General features: G+C 47.9%; 1 protein-coding gene across 6 annotated transcripts in view; it reads left to right on the top strand.

Annotated features, from left to right (window-relative positions):
* LOC146274693 (partitioning defective 3 homolog) overlaps nucleotides 1-21,788 on the top strand; it is a 267,396-nt gene that overhangs the window by 11,783 nt on the left and 233,825 nt on the right. For all 6 annotated transcript variants that reach the window (XM_084702755.1, XM_084702750.1, XM_084702751.1 and 3 more), the window contains exon 2: nucleotides 11,245-11,346. In XM_084702755.1, the coding sequence (XP_084558881.1) occupies nucleotides 11,245-11,346 (102 nt within the window). The remainder of the gene's footprint in view (nucleotides 1-11,244; nucleotides 11,347-21,788) is intronic.

Genomic DNA, 21,788 nt, shown 5'->3' with positions numbered 1-21,788 from the left:
CAGTAAAGTACATCTCTATCACCCACTCACCCCCTCTTTATCTTTATCCTTGAGGGTTTAGATTGGTTGAGGGGCAGTTCTATGGGCGCATGTGAAGCCCTCTGTGACATGCTGGTGTGTAAAAAGGGCTATACAAATCAATTTGATTTGATTTAATGTATCTCTTTTTTTCCAACCCTCTATCTTTCTCTTTTTCTCCCTGTCTTCTTTTTCTCTCTCAGACATTGAAACTTTCAGGAAGTTCGACTGCATGCGTGTGCAGTCTGTGTTTTCATGTCGGGGTGAATCACCTGGTTGAACCGGTTTGATGTTGTAAACTGAACACTATGTCCATCATCCCTTGAGCAGAAATAGATTTTGGACTAAAACCTACACACACACCAACCACGTGCCAAGTAAAACCACCTATTTCTGTGCTTATAGTCATGGATAGCTAGACCAGCTTTCTACACTTAAACCTTTTTCTTGTTGATGCAAAACCCAAATCCTCTAAACATTTGGCCCTGCTACCTAACGGCTCCCCCTCACAACGCTCACCCGAATCCTCACCATCCTGCCAAGCTGTGGAGTCCTGCTGCCAAGCAGGATCAATGAGATCACCACATTCAAAATGCCAGCCTCTCTCACAGGCTTGCACACACACACTCACACACACACTGTATTTAGGCCGGGTGGCCACCATGTATTCTGCCCATATTGACATCGGCTCTGAACCCAGCGGCACAGCCCACTGGCAGTTAGCGAGAGTAGAGAACTATCTCGACCACCAAGGGGGTATTGAAGAACACACACTCACAAATTCTCTTTGTCACTCTTTCTCTCACACACACACACACACACACACTATATCCTCAGCCCTGCCCTTCCTCACACACCTGGTACACACACACACACACACACACACACAAACACACACACACAGAGCCACTCCACTCTGGTGGTCTTAAAGGAGGTGTGAACTTCATCACAGCCTGACTTTAATGGGGCAGCCCCAGTGATGAGGTGGTCCTAGCGGACAGCTGGAGGACTGATACCACAAGCAGCTCTCTTTGTCTGACTAGGCCTGACTGGCTGCCTGAATGGCTGAATGACTGAATAGCTGGCTGACTGGAACGCTGTTAGGCTGGCTGACTGGTCTATCGCCTGGATGCGTCACACAAAGCTGCCGGTGTTGGCATCTTCTTTCAGGTTGTCTGTGTGTGTTTGTGTGTTTGACTTAATTTAAGCTTGTCTTTTGTCATAGCAGCAGTTTGTGTCACATTGGGGTCTGTTCATGCTATTTAGAGTTTTTGCTGGAGGGTTGAAATGCAACCTTGCTTCAAGGATCATCTTATTGTTTTTTAGGGTGTGTGTGTGTGTGTGGCGTGTGTGTTCCTAATGAAGAACATGCTAAGGGAGTATATGCTGTGTGTGTGTTTGTGTATGAACCCAATTCTCACCAGCTCTTGCTCTAATTGCATCCTAACTCAGTAGTCAATAAGGACTGAGCTCATCAGATTGAATTCTGCAGACTCTCTGTTTCTGTCTCTCACCTCTCTCTCATCCCTCCGTCCGCACTGTCACACGCCCCAGGGCCCTTTCACTCGCTGTACAACGAACAGATGGATCCCTCCTCTTAGCAGTGTGACTTAGCACAGTGGAGGGTTGGTTTGAGAGCTTGTTGCACAAAAGATGAATGAATAGATGTGTTGTGTAACTTGTCTGAGTCCCTGTCTCTCTCTCTACCTCACTCACACACACACACACACACACAGACACACTTTTTATTGGTGATTCAGTCTTGCCTGGTTGGCCTTTGAAGTGGATTGAAGTGCAACTTTCAGCCAAGGGGTCATGGAACAACTTATGACTGTCAGGTGTTCTAGTACCAGTAAGGCTTTTCAAACACGCTCCTGTACCCGTCTATGGATTTTGCACATTCAGCACTTTAAGACTGCAGATGGTGTGGATGTTGCTCTAGTCAGAGCAGTGTTAAGAGGGACCTTGGAGAGCCCGCGTCAGGCTTCTCTGAGACCTGAGTTATGGAGGACCTGACACAGCCTCACAACAAAGCATTGAATTAGACAGACATGCAGTCTTGATGAAGGTGATGAACCACTCACGTTGCATAGCGACTGGCCGTAAAAAAAAAAGATATTCTAAACAGGGACTTGTCTCAGACTGAATTTAATTACAGCGACAGAATACAAAAACAGAAACATTGCGTGTCCTAATGAGGTGTCCTTAAAGAGAGTCTTCAGCCAAGGAAGAGTGAAATCTGACCAGCATAAGCTACGCTTACTGTTTCTCCCCCCTAGTCTACCGTGTCGCTGCTTGTTCAAGCACTTGCCTATTATCTGCAAATAAAGTGTATTATTACGTCCCCAGTGCTAACATTAGAGCTACTGAGGCATGAACACACAGTACAATACAGTCCCCACTCCAGGACAGCCAGCACTCCAGACAGCTGCCTCAGCCCGCCCTCCCTCCCTCCCTCCCTGTGTGCTGGGGCTGAGGCAGGTCAGCCTTACTTTTCTCTCTCCTTCCTTGGCTCGGGTGCAAGGACACGTGAGTCCTGGCCGAACGCCCAGTTGGTGCTGTCTTGTGTTTGGCAGACAGACATCTTTTAGACATTTTTTGTCTCTTGAATGTCTATGTTTATCCAAACACTGATTTAGTCAAATCTGCTCAAACAGTGTCAATAGCTAGATTGCTTTTCGTTGTTTCGATGTCTCAGAACCAAGTGTAAGTGGTGTAGAAAGTGTTTCCAGGTGCCTGATCAAATTACATTGCACATTTTTACAATAATTTAACACCACTCAGGATAGCAAAATAGGATTTAGGTGTAAGGCAGTTAAATCTTATGAAGATTGTGGGAAATGCTCAGATGTGGCAGTTGGAGTAACTGCTATCATACACATGCCACAGATTTTAGTACCACGGTGTAGTGTCGTAATTACTGGTTCTCCACTAGAAAGCTGTGTTCAAGAGGCGCTTTTAGCTGTGATTCAGGTTTACTGTAAACACATGATGTCACCAAAGCAGGTATGACAGAGGGCATTGTGTGATAGTATGAAATAAGAACTTGCCCTGTGTGTGCGGTGAGGGAGAGGATGCCTGGAGAATTGAGTGCAGCATATGCAGGGCAGAAACCCTCAGAGTCTCAGCAGAGTAAAAGAGTGATTGAGGGGTGACGGGTTTGGTTTTCTATTGCAAATGCTCAGACAGCATAATCACATCTGCACTGCATTCGGAGCACGCACCCACGCACAAACACACACACCACAGGAAAACGACTTAGGCACCGTCTTCTCTCTAGAATGCCAAGTATCCAGCCATCAGTGTTTGACCCTGAGTTTTGTCCGGCCTTTCTGCCTGCTTCACACACTGCGCCCTGAGGGTTACAGAGACTCTGCCCAGGTAGCACTCGCCTCCACATATCTCTTCATGAAGTCGACATCACTGGCACAGTTGTAGTTACAGAACATCTAAAAACTGACTTTAAGCGCTAGTTGGTTACATGGAATATTTCACTGCTGCTGTCAGCTAACATTCAGTAGGTTCAAAAAGGTCAGTGTCGGAGAGGTTAAGTGAAACACAAGCAGTGTACAGAGATTTATTGAACGTCTAGAAATACTTACACAGTACAGTATTTTTTTTGGCTTTGCTTATTGTATTTCTGTTCGTTTCTGTGTAGGTTTTCGTGCCATCCCCGTTGCCCTGGGCATGACTTGAAGAGTTTTGCTTTTAACCATCTGAACTGTGGTTCTCTGGGCATATTGAAAGGCCCCATCTGGCAAACATAACCACAGCTTATGAAATAATAAACAAATGTGTTCTAGAATAGTGCTGACTCTTCTTTCTTTGATGAGTGTTGCCATGAACAATGAGTTTGAACAACAAGCATGAGCCTAAACAGTGCAAATTGGGATTTTACATACGTGTAACATTTACTTACTGTATGTCAAATTGACTGTTTCAGAAAATGTTATGTTCCATTCTGAGGTGCCGTAATGTTTATTTGAATATGGAAACATTGGGTGAGGATTATGATATAGTGTGAAGCCTGTTGGTTATCTCTGTATCCTGCTGCAGTGTCTACAAATGTTTTACTTTCCTAATTTACGGCTGGACAATCTGCTCATCTTGTTCTGGTCTCAATAAACAACGTCAACAGTTGGATAAAACAGCAATGTTGTGTTTACAATTATTATTGGATATGGAATGAGTATTCCAATAAACAAACCTGTGAATCTCCGCAGTCACCATAAACCAGAATTCCATTCTCCATCCATCCAGCCCAGGTTGAGTCAAACACGGGGGAGGTTAGCCTCTCTCTCTCTGGACCGGGGATATCCGTGTAGTGTTCAATAACGTGACACCTTCCGACACACTCCGTGCACAGCCCCAGGTCTTAACTAGTCTTGTAGTCGGTGTGGTGTATTGATAAGATGCGTAGGCCTATTATGCTATTACGTTTTGAGAGCAGTTAGCCATAGGCTATGTTAATACATTTATCCTGTTTATCTACCACATACAAGTTAATTCCAAAACAGAACTTGTTGTCTTTAAGTCAGGTAGGAAGCTACAGTCGAAGCTAATTTCCCTAGAGGTGTGTTAGCTCCATGTGGCTAAACCGTGCTAGCAACATGTCTGCCAGGATCTAGCCTCTGGGGTTTATACTTGCTCCACACAGGAAGTGTGTGTGAAGTGAGTGTGGAACCCCTTCTGTTCAACACGCTAATGACCAACTGGCTCAGCGCGAGGAGTGACTGGCACAGCTCCCACTCCGCAACGCTAAACAAGCTAGCGTTCACGGCCAATGCAAATAAACTGGCCGGCTCTGTGCTGATAGCTTCGGGATGCTGGCTAGCCATACTGCGGTCGCCACACTGTCGTCTGTGACTGGTCTGTAGTAGCACCCACAAACCCTGCCATGTTCCACATTTACTACTCTGTCAAGTCTTCTGGCAGCTAAATTAACACGAAAAAAATGTGCATTAAAAAATGGAAATAATTCACGGAAGGCTGCTTGGACCGGGGGAACGTTCTAGGAACTGCAATTCACGAGGGCGATTTTTTGACGTGATCAGTAAAACATTCCGATGGATTGTGGAAAAGGGTTGGACTTGCCATTGGGCTAAAACACGAACGTGAAAGCACACGCACGCGCAGCAGAAGAATGTGTAGGGTGCTTAGGGCCATAATTTAGGGTGATTTATGACCCCAACTGGGCAGTCTTCATATGCACCTCCACACACACAGGCACACCTACACACACACACACACACACACACACACACACACACACACACACACAGGCACAACAACACACACACACACACATCATCAGTACTCGTCACTGCACAATATAGCCTTAAAAGCTATGCCCCTTGTTCTGTACAATGTTGGCATGCCCATCTCAACAGTAATGCTTAGTTGGTATAATTAGGCATCATTATGGATCGGTCCAATGAGCTCCTCATGTGATGTTAATTTGTTATTCATCCCTTCATCACATCATCATCTGCACATGCTGAGGCATCCACACATGGGCTACACACCACACACACATTCATACACACAACACACATTCATACACACCACACACATTCATACACACACACACACATTCATACAAACGACACACATTCATACACACCACCCACATTCATACACACCACACACATTCATACACACACACACACCACCCACAGGATGTGCACAACATCCTTGGGGACCGTCACCACCCAGCTCACCATCTGTTCCACCTGCTGCCCTCAGGTAGAAGGTACAGGTCCATACGGGCCAGAACATCCAGACTGACCAACAGTCTGTATCCTCAGGCTGTGAGGCTTCTGAGCAGTGCCCCCCCCCCTCCCCTTTCTGCCTCCCTCTCATGGACAGTAACCACATCCACCGATTACAACAACAATGAACTAGACTTTGCATTGTTGCACAAATAACAAAATACTCCACATCTCTTGACTGTTCTGCTGTTGTTATGTTCTGTTAGGTCATCCATGTTGTTAAAGCCCTTCACAATGCTGCTAATACTGAATATTGTTATTGTTACTGTTACGTGTATTGATTATGCTAAGGTTTACACAAGGGTTATTTAAAGGAAGTTTATTGGAGGGATATTACACTTTGTATTACACTTTTATGTCAAACTATGCAGTGTTTGAATGCTCTAAACGGAATTTCGTTGTTTTCTATGACAATGACAAATAAATATTGAATTGAATTCAGACACCCACATGTTTTAAGCCAGCTACCAGATGCTTTGCTAAGCATGCAATGCCCTGCACTGCTTAGCGGGGGATATATGTAGTTGTAGTTTTGAAGCAGCAGGATTTAGTACTACAAATCCCTAGCTCTCGCAACATAAACAGCAAGCGCGTGGTAGCAGATGTCATAAGTATAGCTAACACACACAACTATGTAAAGAGGGGGTTGAGCAAATAGGCTGTTGAGCGGTGTGTTTATACTCCAGTGGGATGGGCCTGGTGGGTGTTTGAAGCAGGACCTGGGTTTGAAGCAGGATGCTCCCTGTGGATCTCTGTCACATTGGGGGACTTTAGCTAAACATCATACAAACACACACACACACACACAGCTTAGATCCTGTTTTGGAGAGCCTCCACAGTAATAGCCTGAAGGATTTGGACAGTGCCAACCTAGGCCTTCTGTGTGCTGGCCTGTTTTAGCACACTGATCCATACAGGCCGTCATCATGATCATCATCCTGGGGGCTGAGTTTAGCACTTCCACAGCCTACTGGGAGATACGTAAACACAACAGAGAGTTTACATGTGTTTAGAAGTCATAGGGGAGACATTAGTCACACACTCCCATGCACACGCACACACACACGCTCACATTGAACGGTCTAATAAATCAGACTTTACAGGGACTGAGAAGGGACTCTGGAGGTCAAAGGTGAACTAGTGAGTTATATGGGATATGGGTCACCAGGGCCTTGTCAGGGGTCAAAGGTCGACCAGTAATCAAGATGTACAACCAGGAAGTTAAACTATGTTTCAGTCTACTACAGGACTGGCGGCTGGAACTAACTCATCAAGTTAACTATTTATACTGTTTACATTCCAAGCCTGTAACATGACTAAGCCAAATAGTTCTATTCATAGTATGATCCTGCATTTTTTTTTAAATCTTGACTCCTCTATGCATAGAAGTGGGCTTGATAATATACTGTAGGTGTTTGACATTGGTGATATGTATGTGTGATTGCATCCACGTAGGTGGGCATATTCAACTGTAACCAGAATCCAGGAAGTCTCGAAAGGTTCAAAAGTTTGTACAGTCAGTCGCCGGAATGTGTCACTCATAGTTAATTTATTATTTCACCTCTAGCACACTTTCTTCACACTCCGCAGTGAGCCGCCGCAGACAATAAGACGTTGTGTGGCACTTATGAAGCAGAACCCCTGGTCTAAGCCATCGTACCTCGTCGCGTTCCCTCAGCCCCCTACCCCCAGTCATGTTCCTGTTGCATCAGGATCTGACAGCTCGTCCATCCTCCACGCGACCAGTTCTCTCTCTAACAGGAAGTGTGTCGCCATTCACGCCACCCCACTCACTTATCCGTGTCCGAATCAACAAAGCATGTTTGGTTCTGCTCCGGTCGTTGTCCATTTGGAGATAGGTATTTCCCCAGGCGACGAGGATGTCTCTTGAAGTGGCTTTGTTTGGTTTCAGTGTAGTCAATCCCAAGGACAAAGACAGTGATAATGGGCCGAGGACAGTTGTGGTCCGTCTTGTCTTGTGTTATAAGTGTGAGAACCATCTCTTTGTTGTCTCTGCTCAGGAGCGGAGACTCGTCTTACCTGAAGAGACGCCTGTGGCAAGCTTCATTGATGAAGTTTTGTGACTCAACAGGTCACGGGGTCAACAGAGTGAATTTGAGTGTGTGCGTGTGCGTGTGAGTGTGTGGTTTGACACTTTTCCAGAAGAGGGTATATGATATCCGACACAGTCTCTCTTACAGTCTCATCATTGTCTGGCTGTATTATGACAGGGAGATTGTGTTATAGGGAGGATTTACTGAAGGTTTTTGTGCTTTCTCACTTTAGAAAATTAGGCTTGTTGTTTCTTATTACAGTATATGACCAGGATATATTGTCAAAGCCCAGAATACCAGTGCCTTGTAGCTCCTTACTGAACTTGAAACCGGATGGCTTTTCTTACATTAAGTGATGGAGATGAATGGCCCAACGAGTCGACCTCAATGGAGTTGTGGAATCCTGTGAAAAGAGATTTATTTGTTTTCGTTTACGTCTGCTGTTTGAACTGGTAAAGGAGAATGACAAGCATCATACATTACAGCGTTAAAACCTGCACGCATGTCTCACCTTGGGCCTCCCATAGGAAGAACACTGTTTATCTAAGAGCAGGAGCCTATTGAATAGGTTGGTGTTTGGCCAACCAAGCTGGGTGTCAATGATGAAAGACTTGTTGGATATCCTGTTCAGTAGACCAGCCTTGAGTCAACCCCTCCACCCCCCCCCCCCCCCCCAACCCCATCTACAGGTCTATTGGACAGATAGAAGTCTAGATGAATACAACAGGCTCTGTCTCCGAACGGTGGTTTACATTTCTGGAGACTGCGTGTTTACATTTCTTTCTTTATCATCTGTTGATATGTCTCCGTACAAGACAATGAGACCTTGACTCGACGACACCCTCACCAAGCACCCGCCTGATAAGTGTGATATGTAACCTGGCCGTGAGAGGGGAGTGAAGCCCAAAGCATCATGGGAAATGCGGTTCTAGAGCTCTGCTAGGAGAGAGAGTTACTGTCTCCTCGCAAGCGATATCTGTGTTTGGTGTGCTTCAAGACAATGGAATTTCAGTGTTCTTATTGTGGCAGAACAGCAGTCTAAAGGTATTGCTGCTTAAGATTCAAGGATATCTAGAAAGAGTGAGAGAGAGAGAGAGAGAGAGAGAGAGAGAGAGAGAGAGAGAGAGAGAGAGAGAGAAAGGGAGAGAGAGAGAGGGTCAGAGAGAGGGTCAGAGAGGGGGATAGGGAGTGTGTGTGCTTAGACCTGGTCTCTCAGCTGTTTTGCTCAGCTGTGCCACCCTGGAGGGGGTTGAGGGCACTCTGGTTGGGATGCACTGGGACACATTACACCCCAAACCCCCAGTCTGTCCCTCGACCCCTCACCCCCCGCTGAGGGATTGGGTCGAAGCCTGGCATAGGCACAGCAGCCCCAGGCCACATCTCAGCCTGCAGCTCACAGCTGGACATGGGACAACCCAGGCCCAGCCAGGCCACAGCATGCTTCTCTATTCCCAGCCCTATGCAGTTGTCGTAAGCAGATAGACTTCTGTCAAATCCAGATGCTGTTCCCCCGACCCTAAGAGGATGCAGTCTGCGTGACCAGCCTGACTGATTAAGCTGTCGTTCCATCTGTAGCGTTGATGTTTTCTCAAATCTCCTGGCGACTTGGCTGCTTGTTCCGTGTCACCCTACTGAGGGTGGTGTGTGTCACCCTGCATGTTCTCTGTGGCTTGAAAAGGGAGCATGTGCAGATTTGTAGAGAAATTAGCTGTTTTCTTGTAGTAGTGTGGTTTTGTTTTGTGCCCCGAGATCTCTTCCAGACTCACCAGTAAATCTTCCCCAACATTCTTCTCCTGTGGGTTTAAATTTGATGAAAGATTCTGTTTTTTTGCTTCTTGTAATACTTTATAATCCATGTAAATGTAAATGTAAAATGTAAATAATCTATGGAAGAAAATCAGTAGAAATTAAAAACTAAAATATTATTTTATTTCCTGAATTTCTGAACCCTGAATTTGTTGTTGTTGAAATGAATTCAATAAGAATTTTAAAGAGGTGAATTCAAAACCAACACATTTTGTGGACTAAAATCTCACCATGAGTCGCTATTCACTATGCACGCGTTACTGTCGGTATTGCGTAACGCCAGTCGACAACTTCTTGTAGCCAGCGGTTAGGCAAGTTCTCTCCCACGAGGAGTTTGGGTGATCTTCTCAAAATGACAATTAACGATGTACACATAATTCTATGTTTCTGCCCTTCAGGCTAAAGTGAAAAAAAGTTATAGTTAAAACTATACGTTTTGACCTACAGCGACAATTAAGGTAAGGTTGATCTAACCAACAGTAAAAGTCCGTATCACTAGCTAGCAATCCAACGGATTTGAGCAGTAGGTGACGTTCTAAAAACACTGTCTACTGAATGGTCAGAGTGAATCACTACACACTGCACAAACCAGCAATTTTATAATTGGAATGTTGTTGTTGAATGTTATAGTCAAGCTACTACTATAGCGGTATAAAAAAGCGACTATTGTCTTTTATAGCGGGCGGCCACAATCTTAAAAAAAAAGTAATCTCTGGACTAGGCCTACTTGATTAAATGTCAACCCGCAAAATGCTGTTCGATCAGGTGTAGAGATCGCTGTGGTCGCCGACGAAAGGAATCCAGCGAGAGTAGTGCGTGTTGCTCTGAAGACGACGTCATGGCAGTTTCATGCTGCTTCGCAATATTACAATCGATCAAAAACAATCCCAAATCTCCAGTGGAAAACAACGTAGAATGTAATTTAATACCCACCATCTTCTCACTCTAAGAACAGGGAGGAAAGAAAACACCACACATTCACTCCACTCTAGAGAGAAGGCCTTGGGCTGGAAGGTTGCCGTTAACAGACAGAGAATGGTGGATGTCCTTTCCTTGTTGGTCATTGTAGCACATTTAGAGTGAGAGAGAGAGAAAGGAAGGCCAAGTACTTCAAGTGTTTGGAAACAAAACAAATCAAATGTAATCGCTCCTAACCCACATAACCCTCTCTCTCCCCTCCCTCTCTCTGTCTTTCTTTCTCTGTCTTCCTCTTTATTGCTCTCTTATTCTGTCTCTTTATCTCTCTCTCTTATTCTGTCTCTTTTTATCGCTCTCACTGATTCTCTCTCTTTATCTCTCTCTCTTATTCTGTCTCTTTATCGCTCTCACTGATTCTCTCTCTCTCTCTCTCTCTCTCTCTCTCTCTCTCTCCTTTCTCTCTCTCTCTCTCTCTCTCTCTCTCTCTCTCTCTCTCTCTCATTCTGTCTCTTTATCGCTCTCACTGATTCTCTGTCTCTGTCTCTGTCTCTGTCTCTGTCTCTGTCTCTGTCTCTGTCTCTCTCTCTCTCTCTCTCTCTCTCTCTCTCTCTCTCTCTCTCTCTCTCTCTCTCTCTCTCTCTCTCATTCTGTCTCTTTATCTCTCTCCCTGCCTGCAGGACCCAGGTTACTGGCTGCACATCCACAGGTTGGAGCACGGGGACGGAGGGATCCTAGACCTGGACGACACGCTGAGCGACGTGGTCGACGACAAAGACCGAGTGAGTCACGCTGTGTGGGTCTGTGTGAACGTGTCAGAGTGTCTGCTGCTGTTCTGACCCCAGCACGCTGATTAGCTGGTGGCAGATGGGACCATGCTAGTCCTCCCAGCACACTGATTAGCTGATAGACCATGCTAGTCCTCCCAGCACACTGATTAGCTGATAGACCATGCTAGTCCTCCCAGCACACTGATTAGCTGATAGACCATGCTAGTCCTCCTGGCATCGTCACTTCTCCAGGATGCAGGTCTTGTCAGGACGGCAGCTCAGCTCATACATCCTCGTCTGGTCGCCGGTATTTACATAGATCTGTCAACGTTTCAATCTGCCTGCTAATTACCTTACTGTGTGGAGCTGCTGCAGGCGACGTGCATTAGAGTACTCTGTTATGCTGAAGACTGGATAGGTGTTTCCTGACAGGAGTCATGTGGTTTTGAGGCCTTACCAGGCTCAGCTGGTAGAGGTAGAACACTGCACTGTGTGTGTGTGTGTGTGAGTGAGTGAGTGTGTGTGTGTGTGTGAGTGTGACAGAGACAGAGCGTATAGTAACAGAATAGGATAATCCAGAATACCCCTCTGAGGAGTTTTAGCCCACTTCCTGTTTGCCCACTTCCTGTTTGCCCACTTCCTGTTTGCCCACTTCCTGTTTGCCCACTTCCTGTTTGCCCACTTCCTGTTTGCCCACTTCCTGTTTGCCCACTTCCTGTTCAGTGGGAGTGAGATCAGCTTGGCAGACAGGAATATTATGTTTAGGTTGACTGGAGAAGCTTGAGTTGGCTGGTTTTAATGTTGGTTTGGAGCTCAATAATTGAGGTGGCTGTGTGTGTGTTCAAGTGTGTGACATGGTTGTATGTGGAGTGTGGTGATTAGGATGCATTGGGTGTCATGATAACACAGATGGAGGGGCGCAGTGGACTACAAGAGAAGCTTCTCTCTCCTTCTCTCTCCTCCTCTCCTCCTCTCTCTCTCTCTCTCTCTCTCTCTCTCTCCTCCTCTCTCCTCTCCTCCCATGTCTTCATCCACCCTTTTGACCTCATATTTTTTCCTACCACTTCAAATCACATGCAGTTCCTCAGCAATTTAGCACAACCTCTCCTTTTTCTTCTCATAGCATACATACATTTGCATAATATTAAGATTAAGTTCACAACCACTTCCATCTATAACATTTATATAAAAAAAGAAAAAAGAAATGTATCCAACTGTTCCATACTTTCACACAACACATTGTACTTATCAGAACAAACCAAAGCCCTCTAGTGGCTACAACGTGTAATTACACATTCATGACTATATTCCGCCAGGCAGCCAAGTCATGGGATGCTACTCTAACACACCGGTCTGTGAAGTTATCTGTGTGATATATATACAGGGGCATCGTTAGACGCTTTTTACTGGGCACTTGCCCCAGTATAAATCTGCTGTGCCCCATTCAAATCAAAAGTTTGAGTTTTAACAATTTACTTTATTAGTCAGTGCATTAATTTAGATTGATTGTCCCGGAAAAAATAAACGCAGTATCCCAATCAACGCTTGTAAAAGTGTTAAACCGAAACGCAGAATTCCATGAATCCCAAGAAAATGTGCGCACTCGCATTAACTATTGATGTCCCTGCTGCCAAAGCTGATATCAAACTTGCGTCCCTGAACTGTTGTATAGTGGGTTAAGCAAGGGGAGTTTCTGTAGCCTAATAGTGCAATGTGCGCAGCAAGCTTGAAAGAAAATTAAAAAAGGGATACGAATAGGGGCCTGTGCCCGAGTAGAGTTTTATGTTTAACAACGCCTCTAGAGGTCTATATGGACCAGAGACGGTGGGAATGGGTGGCTATACTGATGCCATTGTCATAAGACTGACACAATACCTCACAGCTGTGCTAGATCTGATGACACTAGCTATAAGGGTACAGTCGTACTATATGTTCAAGTGTGTGTGAGACTGAGTGATTATCAAGCTGAGTCAGTGTAAATCATGTCACAGCACGGCTGGCTGGCTGACTGGCTGGCTGATTGGCTGACTGGCTCGCTGGCTGACTGGCTGGCTGATTGGCTGGCTGGCTGGCTAATTGGCTGGCTGACTGGCTGATTGGCTGGCTGGCTGACTGGCCGATTGGCTGGCTGGCTGATTGGCTGGCTGGCTGATTGGCTGGCTGGCTGATTGGCTGATTGGCTGGCTGGCTGGCTGGCTGGCTGTTTGGCTGGCTCGGCTCTGCTGGCCTGGGTTGACCAGGGAATAGAAGCTGGCATTGTTCCACAAGCTCTTTGTTTGGCTGTCTGCCTGTCTCTATACCTGTCTATACCTCTCCCTCTTCATTTCTTTCTCTCCTTCCCTCTCTCTCCTTCCCTCTCTCTTCTTCCCTCTCTCTTCTTCCCTCTCTCTTCTTCCCTCTCTCTACCACCTTCTATTATTATTTCTTCATCTCTCACTCTGCCCTCCGCCTTCCTCCCCTCTCCCCCTCTCGTCTTGAGCCAGTTGAGATTGTTTACTACGGAATTGCTGTCTGAAGAGGCCGCCGTGGCGACACCACGGTCCCTGTATGATATCCCCCGCATCACTGATCGGCCAATAAAAATATCGAAACATAACACATGGGTTTCTTCCAAATTCACTTTCTATGAACTGAATCTGGTTTCAGTATAGCTTGAGACCAGACCAGTAAAGGCTGGACATTTACGTCATGTATTTTTGACCAGGGTGACCAGGGTGACAAGGGTGACCAGGGTGACCAGGGTGACCAGGGTGACCAGGGTGACCAGGGTGACCAGGGTGTGGATGGTCTCCACATCACGATCATGATGTAGCAGCCACTAACGCTCTCAGGGTCTACGGGAGCAGCTGGAAGATCCTGGGCGTCTGTTCCCCCGGTGGATCTGCTCCACATGTTCTGTCTGTCATCTGCTCGTCGTGAGACAGGAGGATCGGATCTGAGGAGATGAGGTCATACTTCCTGGTTGTAGTCTTTGGTACCACCCCCTCTCTTGGTTACCTCCCACGAGCTGCGTTGTGACATCCAGGATCATCGCCTTGAAGCTGGCTTGTAAAAGGGCATCAGCGCCCTCTTGTGGACGGTGGCAGAAAGACAACACATTGTTGCTGATGTCGTGTGATCAGCTCTATGGCTCGCTTGGTCGGTCGCTCCACAATAACGTACGTGATCGCAGCTTGATCAGGCCTACTCTAAATATGGAGCTCTTGTATTATATATTGGAGGCCTTTAGTGTGTGTATGGACATTATAAGGAATACACCGTCTGTATATTGTCATGTCATGTGACACCTCTTTGACAGGTGAGGGTACATGAACTAAAGAGTAAAGAGCTCTTGTGACACCTTCTCCTTCCACCTTCTACTTGGTAAAAAAGCGGTTCAGGCCAGGTGATACCATCAGACCTAGCTTCAGGCTGTGCCTTTTACAGGGTTGTCTATCTTGTGGTGTAGTATTTGTTGTGGTTTAGCTGTAGGTACAGGTGTAGCTCTCCAGTATGTTGGACTACGCTTGACTAGTCTTGCAGGGAGCACAGCTCTTCTCTGGATGTCTTCACAGTAAAACAAGCCTCTGGTGGCTCTTTGTCACCAGTTACTGGAACTCTGGAGAAAGAGACAGAAACAGAACAAGAGGAAGCAAGACTGAAGGAGGACAAAATGTGTGGAAGTTAATAGTAGCACTGTCACGATTATTCTTAGAATGCAGACTGATTTTTAAAGACACAATCTCGGTTTTGGGAATCCTACCCTCTTAGTAAACACACACACACACTACACACACACACACACACTACACACACACACACACACTACATACTACACACACAGACATGCACACAGACACGTCAGACCCTGCTGTCTTTGTGTTGGTCTGTCTCCCTCGATTTATTTTTACGGCTGAGGGCTAACTTGTGTGTTCTAGTATGTGTGTGTGTGTGTGTTCATGTCCGTTCCCGTCTTTGTGTGTGTGTGTGTTCATGTTCGTTCCCGTCTTTGTGTGTGTGTGTGTGTGTTTTGAATTGAGTGTGGGGGCTTTCCTAGTGAGAGGTGTCTTCTAGGCATGTGTCACTGAAGGTTACCGTGGCGACGTGTGAGCTGGCGGAAACATCCGGAAGGTTCCACCAGCCAGACACCAGGCTGTCTGAGCGCTGTCTAAGCAGTCTAGCGAGGGGCAACCGGGGGCCAGCTCAACAGCTGCATCATCATCACCATCTACATCCTCCACACCCATCAGGTTGACAGGACCAAATGTGTGTGTGTGTGTGTGTGTGTGTGTGTGTGTGTGTGTGTGTGTGTGAGTTCTGCGCTGTGCTTAAGTGATGTGCTGTGGAGCAGCTTTGCTACAGTCCTGTGTTTCGGTCCGTTTGATCAGTTTTCTGGTGTTTGAGTACTGGATGGCACTTTCCAGAACAAGCCTCCCTGGTCATAGAGCTGTAAAACCTAAACAGATTGGTGTGTGAGAGAGAGTGTGAGAGAGAGTGTAAGAGTGTGTGTGTGAGAAAGAGTGAGAGTGTGTGTGAGAGTGTGTGTGTGAGAGCTCACCAGCTGTGTGTGTGTGAAGACTCCCCTTTTATTAGTGTCACCTTCCTTCCTTCCTGTCTGTCACCTCCCTTTCCACCTCCCATCATCCTCCAGTGTCCCTCCACCCCCCCAACCTCCACCCCTCCTTCACAAGACAGTCTAGGGTATGTGGCTCCTCCCTTCCTAAACTGTAGCTGCAGCTCTAGTTTTGGTGAGCTCTTTAACATCTCCAGCCAAACTGTTTTGTGTCTGTCCTGAGTGCTGCTCTGGCTGTTCTGCCTGGCCTGTTTCCCTGGCTCCTCTCCTCTGACCTCCTTTCACCAGCTCAGGCAGCTCAACTCTTTCATCTGTCCGCCAACGTTTGAAGCAGATCGCTGGGTTGCCAGGTCTGCTTGTTGCCAGGTTTTACAAGTTTCAAAATTCACCCCAAATGTCCACTGCTTGTTCTTCTTCTATAAGCATGTCGGAGTGCCGTTTCAAGAGCGAGATGGTGGGGTGGTGGATGTGTGACTGGTGAGCAGGGCTAGGAGGGGGCGACTAACGCTAAACTACCACAGTCCTGCTGACACTGCTCAACCCACCCTGCCTCTGTTTCCCTTTTACAGTACAAGTACTGCGACTGTATTACAGAGTGCAGTGCAGTCGCATGTTGTCACCACTAGATGTCAGTGGAGTCCAGACGAGCTTTACAAGCTGAGAGAGAGAGAGAGAGGGAGGGCGAAATAGAGAGAGAGAGAGAGGGAGAGCGAGAGAGAGAGAGAGAGGTTCAGCCGTGCACCTGTGGACCACCACTGGACCCTCCGCCGCCTCCTAATGAATATCCTGGCTGTGGCCGCGGCGCAGCGCCCCACGGACGCTGGCATCTCGTCGGCGTGCCGCGGGGCATCGCCATGACAACGGCGGCGCTGTGCCAAAGGCAGCACCTGCGCCGGTCAGGGACCAGACTGAGAAGTGGAGGAACTCTGCTGCCAGCCTGGCACACACTCACACACACACACACACACACACACTCTCACACACACACACACATGCACCAAAAACCTGGAGAGCAGGTCAAGGAGCCCAGGGAAATCAAAGACTAATGGTCCTGTGTGTGTGTGTGTGTGTGTGCGTGTGTGTTGGCATAGGTTAAACGCTTTCCTATTGTCTGCAGCTGTTTGTCTCTCTGCCTTTTCTCTTTTCTCACCAGTTCTCTTTCTGCTCCCCCCTTTCAAGCTTTCTCTCTCTCTCTCTCTCTCTCTCTCTCTCTCTCTCTCTCTCTCTCTCTCTCTCTCTCTCTCTCTCTCTCTCTCTCTTTCAGTCTTTTTCTTCTTGTGTGTCTCATCCTGCACACAGAAGGAGTCTCCCAGATCCTCTCCCATCCCCCTGCCTCACTGCTCCTGGCAGGCAGGAGATCTCTCCCTCCTCTCCAGGTGTGTGTGTGATGGTATTGAGGAGCAGACGACTTCTCAATCTGCTGTGCCATGCGGTCGATGGCACGCTGACCAATCAATAACTAGAACTGTGGCACCATCAGTTACCTTCCCTTGTGCCTGCTTCCTGACCTCCCCCAATCCTCACTGTGCGTGTGTGTGTGTGTGCGTGTGGACAGGCGCAATGAGAATCTATGAACTCTTAATTTATCCACCTCGGTCTATCGTCTTTTCAAACGACGGTATTATCTTGCCTTCCCAACGCTGATAGGGAGAGGGGGAGGAGGACTCGAGAAGGAAAGAGAGGGGTAGAGGGGTAGGTGGGGACTGAGAGAGGGAGGGGGAGGGACGGAGGGATGGGGAGGACGGAGGGAGAGGGTATGAGAGAGAGATGCGAGGATTGTGGGGGGAAGATGAGAGGAGGAAGTGAAACGTGTGGAGTACAAGAAGGGAGGGAATGTGAGAGAGAAAAGAGGGGGAGAGAGAGAGAGAGAGACAGAGAGAGAGAGAGAGAGAGAGAGAGAGAGAGAGAGAGAGAGAGAGAGAGAGAGAGGGGTGGAATCTCCTCCACTATCAGCCTAGAGCACCTGTTTATCCTGGGAGCAAATCCTGGTGGATTGACACTCATCCTGAGATGAGGATAAATAGGACACGTCAGGAAGCCTGGAGGAAATGGGAGTGTGTGTGTGTGTGTGTGTGATATTTGAGGTGTATGTGTGTGTGTCATTTCTTTGATGTGTGCTGCGCTGTACCCAAACACACCTGGGTGTCTGAGTTTGGTATCCCCAGATTCTGAGAGCATGGTGAGGACAACAGTTAGAGAGAACTTTCAATCAGTGTGTGTGTGTGACTGGGTGTGTATGTGTGCACGACTGTTTGTGTGTATGGGACACAATGTGACAGTGCAGTCTTGTGTTCCTGAAAAGACAGTAACAGTTGTCAGCTCTCTCCAGGAGAACACCAGGCCCTTCCCTCTGCCCTGCGGCTAGCCAGCCGCTAGCCCAGCCACTGCTGGGTCCAGCAGTCCACAACACATCCGTCAGGGGCTGGGTCATAGTCAAACCTAGGGATATCCCACACACATGAAACTGGGCTTGGGCTATTTTTACATGCAGAATTGAAATAAATGGGCACACACACACACTTGTATCACTCTGCCTGGAGGGCGGTTTCTCTTCAAGTAATTTTACTTGAAGACAATGGTTGTCTTCTGGGAGTTTTGTACTGGCAGCCTGGTCTGTCTGAAGGGCAGACGCACGCACACGCACGCACACACACACACACGCACACACAGTGTGTGTTGGAAGCAGACCCTGCCATGCTGCCTGGTCGTCATGGTGATGTCTACACGCCCTGTCACTGAGGTGTTTCTGATGTCTCTGCTGGTCACGGGCGCTGTGCCGCCAGATCTCTCATGACATCACGTCTGGCATCATGACATCACGTCTGACATCATGACATCACGTCTGGCCTCATCCAGCACCACTCTTGACCAGCTCGGGAGTTCTGGCGTCGCCAAAATTAGTGCATGCACACACACACACACACACCCACACACACACACACACACACCGTGTCGTCCTGGTGGTGGATGTGGCGCTAGGCTGACAGCTGTCAGAGCAGCTCTCGTGTGCACTTTGCCAAACGGACCAATGAGCAGCCAGAATGGACTGCCTGGCTCTGCCCCCCAGGCCTATTTAGGTCAGGCAACGCGAAGGACGACCCTAAACTGAGTTGACAGAGGAAGGCCCCCTGCTGGGACACACACACACACACACACACACTCAACCCTGGGGGTCTTAGAGAGCTAAGGGAACAAATAAGCCAACTCCCTCTGGAAGTGTATGAACTTGACCAGACTAAATCAGACCAGACAAAAGCTATTTCCTAAACTAAAAACCTTTTCGAAAATATTTTTTAAACCTTTCAAAACGTTTTGTAGAAAATGGTTTTAGTTAGTTGCAAGCCCTGACTGTATATTACATATATATACCTTATCTGAGGGGGGCGCTGTTGCATCTATTTTTGTATGATTTGCAACTGTGAAACAAAAGTATATACCTGAAATGCTTAAATTCTGAACCTGTTTGAGAGCAGATGAACCCTAATGCGGGAGATCATTCCTTTAAAACACAGCTGAAGCTTGTCTGCTTAACAAGTACTGTTCTCTGTCTCTATCACACACTCTCTCTGTCTCTCTATCACACTCTCTCTCTCTCTCTCTCTCTCTCTCTCTCTCTCTCTCTCTCTCTCTCTCTATCACACACTCTCTGTCTCTCTCTCTGTCTCTCTATCTCTCTCTCTCTCTCTCTCTCTCTCTCTCTCTCTCTCTCTATCACACACTCTCTGTCTCTCTCTCTCTGTCTCTCTCTCTCTCTCTCTCTCTCTATCACACACTCTCTGTCTCTCTCTCTCTCTCTCTCTCTCTCTATCACACACTCTCTCTCTCTCTCTGACTCTCTCCTCCTTCCACTCCAGTGCTTAACCCCAGCAGTAATTACTCCTCCACAGGTAAAGTCGTTTGAAAGTCAGGTCTGTGGGGGGAGGGGGAGGGGGAGGGGGAGGGGGAGAGGGAGAAGGAGACGGAGACGGAGGCCAGGTTGTTCCCATCTGAGAACCAGCAGGGAGTTAGTATAAGCAGAGGAAAATAGATCTCCATTTATCACTGAGGAGACTCATCCATCTCACACACACACACACACACACACACACACTTGCTCATATGCCAGTTTGTATCCTTATCCTGTTGTCTTAGAAGATGTCATGCTAAAGTTCTAGTTTTTAAAGGTTTCACTCAGTCTCCATGTCAAATACAATCACACATTGACAATGAAATGGCATCATTACACTGTTGCCTTCTGCACAGTTGGAGAACCCAGCAAAATAAGAAAGAGAGAGATTCTGTGTGTATAAGTGTGTGCGCACCTGTGTGTTGAGAAAGAGAGAAGGAAGGAGAAAGAGAGGCAGACAGAGAGGGAGAGCTCATCTTTAATCTAGTGATCATCACTTCTCAGGGACTAGACCTTCTCTCCAGTCCTCCTGTATTGATCGGCTCTGTTAGGAAGAGCTGTAAAACTCACACACTCACACACACACACACACACACGCACACACACACATACTCACACACACACACCTGGGAATGACTTCCATCACATCACTGTCTTTGTGCAGGACTTATCGATTATGGATTTATCACTGTTAATCTTTTGATTATTCACAGGTGATGTTTATTATCATGATTAGTAGTATTATTAGACAGGTGTCACCAGCCCTGCTGAACCCACTACTTAATATGAATCGTAAAACCACAGACATGTGGATTTGAATATGACCCAGTTTGGCTCTGCTGTCATGCCTCTGTGTAAACAACCTTGTCCCAGACAAAACACACACGCCTTTTCTCTCCAGACAGTCTCCCCCTCCTCTCTCTCTCTTCCCTCTGCAGAATGCAGATGGTACATGTTCTTACTGGGGCTGTGAAGACCCCCACCCCCAAGTCAGACTGACATGAGAGAGGTGGGGCGGATGGGTGTGTGTGTGATGGAGGGGGAGGGGTTGTTTATCAGTGTGTGTGTGTGGGGAGGGGGAGGGGTTGTTTATCAGTGTGTGTGTGTGGGGAGGGGGAGGGGTTGTTTATCAGTGTGTGTGTGTGGGGAGGGGGAGGGGGTCGGCATGTTTGTCTTGATTGCAGAAAAACAGAAAACAGAGACTTACCAACACAAACTGGTATTACATGTGAACCTCCTGTCCCCTCCCCCTCTTTAACATGCCAGAGGGTCTCCACAGGGTCCAGGATCTGGAGGGGCCTGAGCTTGTCTTCCTCCAGCCTGCTCTGGGGCCACACCTGACCTCCCCTGGGCCCCCTCCCCTGGCCCCTGGGCCCCCTCCTCCCCTCCCCTGGGCCCCCTCCCCTGGGCCCCCTCCCCTGGGCCCCCTCCCCTGGCCTCTGGGCCCCCTCCTCCCCTGGGCCCCCTCCTCCCCTCCCCTGGGCCCCCTCCCCTGGCCCCTGGCCCCTGGGCCCCCTCCTCCCCTCCCCTGGGCCCCCTCCCCTGGCCCCTGGCCCCTGGGCCCCCTCCTCCCCTCCCCTCCCCTGGGCCCCCTCCCCTGGCCCCTGGGCCCCCTCCTCCCCTCCCTCCTGGATCTCCCTGGGGGGCAGCAGGTGTTGGCTGTCTGGGCCCAGCGGTCCTATTAGTAGTTGTGTTGGTACAGGTGTGACACCTGAGAGCCAAGCATTCCCTCTTAACTAACCTCTCCCTGTCTCTGCTCTCTCCCTGTCTCTGCTCTCTCTCTGTCTCTGCTCTCTCCCTGTCTCTGCTCTCTCTCTGTCTCCTCTCCTGACCTTACCTCCTCTCCTCACAACAGCTCGCACTGGTTCTGACAGTGGTGGAGTTCTCCAAGGTTCTGTTTCTAAATGAGTTCTCTGCTGGCCTCACACACCTCACACATGTTCCTGCCACAGGCATGTGTATGTGTTGATGTTTGTGTGCATGCGCGCGCTCTCTGTGTGTGTGTGTCACTTCTTG

The sequence above is a fragment of the Hypomesus nipponensis genome, chromosome 8 (genome assembly GCF_054491055.1).
Source record: "Hypomesus nipponensis isolate SF chromosome 8, ASM5449105v1, whole genome shotgun sequence".
NCBI classification, from domain to species: domain Eukaryota; kingdom Metazoa; phylum Chordata; class Actinopteri; order Osmeriformes; family Osmeridae; genus Hypomesus; species Hypomesus nipponensis.
The sequence above is the reverse complement of the archived record's forward strand: the minus strand, read 5'-3'. Positions and strand labels throughout refer to the sequence as shown.